Genomic DNA, 7,982 nt, shown 5'->3' on the forward strand with positions numbered 1-7,982 from the left:
GGTAAGACCCAGTTCTTACTCACCGTGAGCTCGCTCTCCGTGTGGGGTGAGGGCAAGAAGAGACAAGCACTCAAGTGATTCAACCGGGGCAGATGCTCTAGTGCACAAGCACAAAAGGAGCCCTTGTGTGGGACAGAGCAGGTGGGTGGGGAATCGGGCTGGGCCTGGGGAAGCCTCCGTGAAGTGGGTGGCATCTAACCGGACTTTGAAGGATAGTTGGGGTTTCAACAGGAAGAGATGTGGGAAGCAGGGGTGAGCAGAAGCGGTGGGTCTCAGCGCACCAGGCCGGTTTACAGGCGCTCAGGACAATGGTCAGGCAGGTGTGTGTAGAGGAGCTGGAAGGCAGGCGGGGGCCAGGGTCCACCACCTCACCGCCAGGCTTTGTGCAGGAGCCACGGGCACCACTGTCACATCGGAGTCCTACATGAGCCGGTTGGAGGTAAAATGGACCAGGTGCTTTGAAAGATGATACATTGCCTCCACTGGGCCTTCCCCTCAGAGTGAAGGATTTTGTGTGAAATAGGGTTTGATGGCGAGGAGCAGAAGCAGGAGGGGTCCAAGTGCCTTGGAAAGGAGGGGACACCGGCAGCTGTGCAGAGACGTGGGTTCCGAGGCCGGCCCCACCCGCACGGTTCAGGCTGCCCCGAGTCCCATGGCGACCCCGGGAAGAAAGCAGCCTGGCTTCCCTCTGATCCGTCAGCTCTTGGTCCCAGCTCCTCTGTGGTGTCTGACTCAAAGCTCCCAGTGTGGGCCCCATGCAAAGTCTCCGTGGCAGCATCCTCTCCTCCGGGGCTGGGCTGGAGTTTCCGCCTGCTTCCCTGGCCCCCAGGGAGTAGGCTGGTGCCGCTGAGTCACCGCCCTGGCATCTGGGGCTGGAAGGGCGGGTGAGTCACCTAGGACCAGGGGCGCTGGGGGAGGGGAAAGAAGCTTCGGGACATCTGGAGGGGGGAGGGGAGCTGGGCTGGCAGGAAGGGTGGTGCCCAGACGGGTTGGGGTAGAGGGAGCTCGGGAGTGGGCAGCCCGAAGCCTGCTCTTCATGCCCAGGCCCCTGAGCCGGAGCCTGAGCCGCTCCCCTGGGCTGGGCCCTGGACACGCCCTGCAGTGTTTGTCTCTCTCTGGGTATGGGGAGGAGCCAGTAGGGATGGGTGCGGAGGGAGGGCCGAGGCTCCGGCCTGTCCCAGGCTCCTCCGCATTCACCCACCCTCCAAGCTGGTGAAGGGCGCCAAGACTTCCCTTCTCCCTTTCCAACCCGCAGGGGCTTCCTTACTGTGCACACAGACCTCCGGTGTCTCTCCCTGCTTCCCTTCCCCTTTCCAGACACCTTCCCGCCCAAAGGGGGCTTTTCAAGGTGTTTTCAGGCCATGCGTCCCTCGTTACCTCAGCAAGAAGAATTGTGCAGCCAGCTCTGAAGGCCCGCCCCGTCCATAAAGTCAGCTCGAACACACGCACGTGTACACACACACTCTCAACACACACACACGATGTCTGGGAAGTCCCTGGGTGCCTGGAGCCTTTGACTCACACATGAGCTGTGACTCACAGACATGTGTCAGAAGAGCAAGGCTGGCATGAGTCTCTAGTATCACAAACAGGGGCTACGTCCCCCCAACCTGGGGTCCCCGGTGCCCCTTCCCCATGGCATCTCCCTGCCCCCTCTGTGGCCTGCAAGGGGCCTCTTCTGACTGGCAGGCTGGCATGGAGCTGGCAGTCTCTGGGAGGGAGGGGGGCCAGGAGAGAGTGGGTGGGGGGTGGCAGGAGGCCAGCTTTGGCGGGATCAGGTTAGGGCAGGTTGGGGGCCAGTGAGGCGGGCATATAAACCCCCCTGTGGGCCCTCGGCCCTTGGCTTTCCTTCCAGAGCCTCTCTGCCATCTGGTCTGGTGAGTGCATTTGTCCTGCTGAGGGCTGGTTGGGGTGGGGGGGGCACGTCCCTGCCTTGTTCTTTGTCTTAATCTTTGTCTCCATAGTAGTTTTTCCTCATTCTGGGTCTCTCCCTTTGGGCAACCTGTGAAGTGTCTGATTGAAGACTTTTCCAGGTTCCCGTGTGAGGCCTCTCGTGTCTCACAGTCTAGGCGTCTCAGTCTAGAGACCCTTCTTGGGGGCCCAGGCCTAGGAATATGACGGCGTGTCTGGGTGTTTTAATGAGAATCTTGAGTTTGTTTGGTTTTGTTTTTTGTTTTTCCAAAGTCCTGGATTCTAGCAAGACTAGGGGACAAGAGCCAGGATCTCCAGCGCGTGGGCTGCCTGGGTCCCTGCCCGGAGTGACTCCGGAGCCCTCCCCTCTGCTCCTTTCTATTTCCTCTGCCTTGAGGGTAGGCCCAGGGCTATCCTTGCCTCTGACACCGGCTACTGCGTCCTCACCCCAGGATCCCTCACCCCAGAGCATCCTCAGAGGCAGAGCCTTGGAGAAGATGACCTCTCAGTTCTGTCCTTGCAACGCCGGGGCACAGGACATGTAATTTCTTTAATTCCAATCCCAATAGGACCCTTCCTGGTTCCATGTCTGATAGAGACAGCCCCCCCCCCCCTGCTCAGGGGTCTCCAGTATGATGGGAAATACATCCCTATCCTCTGAGAGTCCTCCCTCCAGGGGAGGAAGTCTCACTCCCCCGGCCTTAGGAGTCCCTTGTCTCAGGGTGGGGGTGGGGGTGGGGGACCAGAAATGGCTCCTCAGGGAAACTTATACCCTGGGTTGCAGCCATGGCTACTGCTAGAGCCCAGAGGGGCCCCACTCACTGGCCCATGGAGACACCACCCCCCAGTGCTGGCCTGTGGAAGGGGCTCCATGGAGAAGACCCCAGGTGGGACTCCGGCCACCTTGCCGTTTCCCTTTCCACAGGCAGAGCGGGGAACCCTGCCCTCAGGTGTGTGCCGCAAGTGTGACCAGAGGAGACCTGAGGCCCTGGCCTTGGTGACTTCCAAACACAGGAGAAGGGTTGCATCCGTCCCCAGTGGGCCCTGCCCCCAGGAAGGCACTGCCTCAGGCGAGATGTGGAGAGGGTTTGGAGAGGCAGTTCAGAGCACAGGGAAAGGTAGGTCTTTCTGGTTGGGCTGAAAGGTCTCCATCACCTGCCATCCCTATGGCCCCAGATCCACGATGTCCAGTCCCCTGGAGCAGGCGCTGGCTGTGATGGTCTCCACCTTCCACAAGTATTCTGGCCAAGAGGGTGACAAGTTCAAGCTGAGTAAGGGGGAGATGAAGGCACTTCTGCACCAGGAGCTGCCCAGCTTTGTTGGGGTGAGTGGGGCTGGCTGGTGGGAGGGCCCTGGTGTGTGCACATGAGGGTGCCTGCTGATGCGAACAGAGGGCACAGCCTCACAGAGGGGGTGAGGCCCAAGTGTGAGCGCCCTGTCACTGCGGTGCCTGCGGCTGCCCAGAGAATGGATGTGTGTGCCGTCAGGGCCCTCAGCGTCCATCTGTCCGATCCCCTCACTGAGTTCAGCAAACCAGAGCCCAGAGAGGGGAAATTACTGGCCCAAGAGCACACAGCTCTCTCACTCTTAGTTCCCATATTATGTTTATTATGTTCCAAACTAAGAAGGTGTATAGGGACGGAAAAGCCCGGCCACACATGTACCCTGGGACACAGTGTAGAAAAATGCCACCAACTTTCAGTTGGCCCCTCACCTGTCCCCTGGTGACTCCTCGATAATTACAAAGTCAGGTCTCAGGCTTGGAACTTGTGAGGCATGTCTTTTTTTTCCTTTAAAATTTGTTTTTTAGTTAAACTTTTCCAATTTTGTTTCATTTTCACTGGTATTGAAAAGTTTGCTTTTTCTGAATTCAGAGAGTTTCTTCATCAGCAAAATGGGGTTGCAGCCCTGGCGCCTGCAGCCCACCTGGCTGGCTCAGGGAGCCCTGGGGTGCTCCTCAGTCCCAGCGGTGAGAGCTAGAGACCTTCCCCACTGGACGGCCACCTGTCCTCACTCATGCGGCCCCTTTGTAGCTCCCAGGGGCTCCCTGCCCACTGGGCTCCGTTGCCCAGTGCAGGCCTGGTGCTGGGCTCTGACCAGTAAGTGTGTGTCTGGTGTGGGGCGGGTGCAGAGCAGCCTGCTGAGGCATCTCCTCTTGCTTTCAGGAGAAGGTGGATGAGGACGGCCTGAGGAAGCTGATGGGCGACCTGGATGAGAACAGTGACCAGCAGGTGGACTTCCAGGAGTATGCTGTTTTTCTGGCCCTGGTCACTATCATGTGCAATGACTTCTTCCAGGACTACCCAGTCCGGCCCTGAAGCAGAGCTCTCAGTCTGCCATGGGCCTGCTGGGCCCAGGAGGACTCTGCTTACCCCTTTTGTATTCAATAAAGTTTTCTGTTGACCGTATTTTAATTGCTCAGTAGTGCCCTATACCCTGGATGGCTCAGTTGGGGTGCTGGAAAATGAGGGCCTCCTGAGATCCCACCCCCTCTGGGCCCTGACTCTTCTGGAAATCTCACCAAGGCCAGAGCTGTGCCTATGTCCCAGCCTTTGGGATTGCAAACACTGGTAAAAATTTGAGATAGTTTGCTAAAGTGTTTTTTTTTTTTTTCCCAAATGAAGATATTAAAAGGGGCAAATACCATCTGCTATCACTGTCATTTCATGAAAAGAAAGTTCCAACAAAGAAGGAAGGATATAATCTCAGGAAGAAGGACAGCAATCAGTCGCACTGGTTTCAGTTAGTCTCACCTACCTGGCAGACTTGCCATTATGGACTTCTGTCAGGCCGCAGGCCACCAGTAGTGGCCCTAGTTCAGGAAAGCTGTATTTCTTTTGATATCTGCTCTTAGAGTGTCTCTAGTTTGAGTTTTTCTGCTTCTGTTTGTCTCTACTGAAAACTACCAGGTGCTCCTTCATGTCAACATCCTGGTTATTTTCTGCCATTTTCCCGAAACTTGTAGCAAGGTCACCATCTGCTCTGCACATTGTGGTGCATCACGGGACAGCCTGACCAAATGCTTTGCCACCTGCTAACAAGGTTATTGACTTTCCAGCAAGCAAAGGTGAGGTCCTCATATTTTATTCTTTCCTCTCTTCGATTAATTACACATGTTAGGTTCTCTTTCTCTTTTTTAGTGGATCCCATTTTTAGTTACCAGTCAGGACTGTGTTCAGTTGTAAGGCACAGGAAATCCGACCAACAATGGCATAAAGAAATTGGCATTTAAGTGCCTTATAAAATAAGTCTGAGATGCAAAATTCAGGTTTGGTTTGACGACTCAGAGATGCTCTTCTGGCCCCCTGTGGCTGCATTACATGCCACCCGACACCTGGTGAACTAAAACAGATCTGTTCTCTCTCTCGGTGCTGTGGGTAGACTGTCATGCACCGATGGGGTTCTCATTTAGGATCTCTCATGCCCTTGCAGACAGACGTTGGGGCTGGAGTCATCAGAAAGTTCAAACTGATTGTGTTTCCAAGGTGGCTCACTCAATATGCCAGGCATTTGGTGCCAACTGTTGGCTGGGAGTTCAGCTGGAAGGCCTACCTGTGACCTTTCTGTGTAGCTCAGGCTTCTCAGAATGTGGCAGCCAGGTTCTGAGAGGAAGTATCCCTAAAGTGAGCAGCCCAACAGGCCCCAATGGGGGCTATGAGGCTTTTTAAGATTTATCTCAGAAATCCAAGAACATCACTTCTGCTGCATTCTATTGATCAAGTAAGTCATTAGGCTGGCCCAGATTCAAGAAGAAGAGAATTAGGCCCCATCTTTTCATGTGAGGAGCAGTAGCATGAAGTTGACAGTGGCCATCTTTGGAGACTCGATACCACAGTCTGACTTCTAGAAACCATGTGCAAAATGCTGTCACCTCCTTCCCAAAACCCCCTGAGTCTCACCTCATTAAGGCATCAACATGAGGCCCAGAGTCTTGTCATCCATGTCAGGTCTGAATCTGGATGTCATCCCTGCAGTGCACCTTATCAAGAGTAGTTCTCTTTGACCTGAAGATCTATGAACAACAGATTCAATACACAAAGGTGAGACAGGTAATAAATACTCCTAGTCAAAAAGGGTGGTGGTGGATTGAAGGCACAAAAGCACCATTGGCCCATAGCAATTCTGAAATTGAGTCAGACACATGCCACCAGAGTCTTGACTAGTCTAGTCTGCTTCTTATAAGTGGTTCTTCTTGGGTCCACTCTCAGGCTCTTGGTTTCATTTTCTTTAACTCTTTACTTTTTGTACACAATGTCTGTATTTGTAGCTATGTGGCCTTCTTAGCTGCCTTCTGCCCAAAGCAAGTGGATGACCCAAAGCTTCTTTGTTTGAATTGTTTCTATCCCTTTCAGTCCAAGATTATGCAATTCCTTTAAAAATGTTGTGGACTTGGGGCATCTGGGTGGCTCAGTCAGGTAAGCCTCTGACTTTGGCTCAGGTCATGATCTCACAGTTCATGGGTTCAAGCCCCAGATGGGGCTCTGTGCTGACAGCAGGCTGGAGCCTGCTTGAGATTCTGCCTCTCCCACTCTCCTTGCCCCTCCCCATTCATGCTCTCTCTCTCTCTCTCTCTCTCTCTCTGTCAAAAATAAATTTAAAAAAATTTTAAAAATTAAAAAATAAAAGAAAAAAATGTGACTTCCTATGTATCGACTTACAATTCACTTAGACAAAAGCCACACTTAACAAATCTCTCTGAGTTCGGTGCCTCCCTACCCTACACTGAGAAACAGGAAGCTGGGAGAAAGGCCCTCCTGTTTGAAAGGGTCTAGGGGGCACACCTCTTATTTAATTTAATTTAATTTAATTTATTTTTAAATATAATTTACTGTCAAGTTAGCTAACATACAGTATATACAGTGTGCTATTTGCTTCTGGAGCAGATTCCCATGATTTCATCACTTACATACAACACCCAGTGCTCATCCCAACAAGTACCCTCCTCAATGCCCATCCCCCACTTTCCCCTCTCTCTGGCACCCCACTCTACCAACCTCAGTTTGTTCTCAGTATTTAAGAGTCTCTTATGGTTTGCCTCCCTCTCTGTTTGAAACTATTTTTCCCCCTCTCCATGGTCTTCTGTTAAGTTTCTCAAGTTCCACATATGAGTGAAAACATATGATAGCTATCTTTCTCTGACTGACTTATTTCATTTAGCATAATACCCTCTAGTTCCATCTGTGTTGTTGGAAATGGCAAGATTTAATTCTTTCTCATGCCAAGTGGTTGTATATATAAACCACATCTTTATCCATTCATCAACTGTTGGACATTTAGGTTCTTTCCATAATTTGGCTATTGTTGTTAGTGCTGCTATAAACATTGGGGGTACATGTGCCCCTATGAATTAGCATTCCTGTAACCTTTGGATAAATTCCTAGTAGTGCTATTGCTGGGTCATAGGCTAGTTCTACTTTTAATTTTTTGAGGAACCTTCACACTGTTTTCCAGACCAGCTGCACCAGTTTGCATTCCCACCAACAATGCAAGAAGGTTCCTGTTTCTCCACATCTTCGCCAGCATCTTTTTTTCCCCCTGAGTTGTTAATTTTAGCCATTCTGACTGGTGTGAGGTGGTATCTCAATGTGGATTTGATTTGTAATTCCCTGATGATGAAACATGTTGAGCATCTTTTCATGTGCCTGCTTGCCATTTGGATGTCTTTTTTGGAAAAGTGTCTCTTCATGTCTTCTGCCCATTTCTTCACTGGATTATTTGTTTTTCAGGTGTTGAGTTTGGTAAGTTTTTTAAATAGATTTTGGATACTAACCCGTTATCTGATATGTCATTTGCAAATATCTTCTCCCATTCCTTCAGTTCCCTTTTAGCTTTGTTGACTGTTTCCTTTGTTGTGCAGGAATTTTTATCCTGATGAGGTCCTACAAGTTAATTTTTACTTTTATTTCCCTTGCCTTCAGAGATGTGTCAAGTAAGAAGTTGCTGCGGCTGAGGTCAAAAAGGTTGTTGTCTGTTTTCTCCTCGAGGGTTTGGTGGTTTCCTGTCTCACATCCAGGTCCTTCATCCATTTTGAGTTTATTTTTGTATATGGTGTAAGAAGGTGGTCCAGGTTC

At 51.5% G+C, this 7,982-nt stretch overlaps 2 protein-coding genes across 11 annotated transcripts in view; both read left to right on the top strand.

The window, feature by feature from the left end:
• Positions 1-4,319, top strand: part of S100A2 (S100 calcium binding protein A2) — a 7,515-nt gene extending 3,196 nt beyond the window's left edge. For 4 of the 9 annotated variants that reach the window (XM_029933244.1, XM_029933248.1, XM_029933246.1 and 1 more), the window contains 2 exons: positions 3,088-3,235; positions 4,077-4,319. In XM_029933244.1, the coding sequence (XP_029789104.1) occupies positions 3,088-3,235; positions 4,077-4,229 (301 nt within the window). In that variant the 3' untranslated portion in view covers positions 4,230-4,319. Of the gene's footprint in view, positions 1-786; positions 885-1,771; positions 1,878-2,184; positions 2,453-2,836; positions 2,862-3,087; positions 3,236-4,076 lie in introns of those variants that run through there. The other 5 variants (XM_029933242.1, XM_029933243.1, XM_029933251.1 and 2 more) reach the window with 5 other exon arrangements.
• A 3,295-nt stretch (positions 4,320-7,614) lies between these two features.
• Positions 7,615-7,982, top strand: part of S100A3 (S100 calcium binding protein A3) — an 11,401-nt gene continuing 11,033 nt past the window's right edge. Inside the window, exon 1 of one of the 2 annotated variants that reach the window (XM_029933252.1) lies at positions 7,615-7,649. The gene's annotated coding sequence lies outside the window, so the exon portion shown is untranslated. Of the gene's footprint in view, positions 7,650-7,854; positions 7,872-7,982 lie in introns of those variants that run through there. The other variant, XM_029933255.1, reaches the window with a different exon arrangement.

The sequence above is a fragment of the Suricata suricatta genome, chromosome 3 (genome assembly GCF_006229205.1).
Source record: "Suricata suricatta isolate VVHF042 chromosome 3, meerkat_22Aug2017_6uvM2_HiC, whole genome shotgun sequence".
NCBI lineage: Eukaryota > Metazoa > Chordata > Mammalia > Carnivora > Herpestidae > Suricata > Suricata suricatta.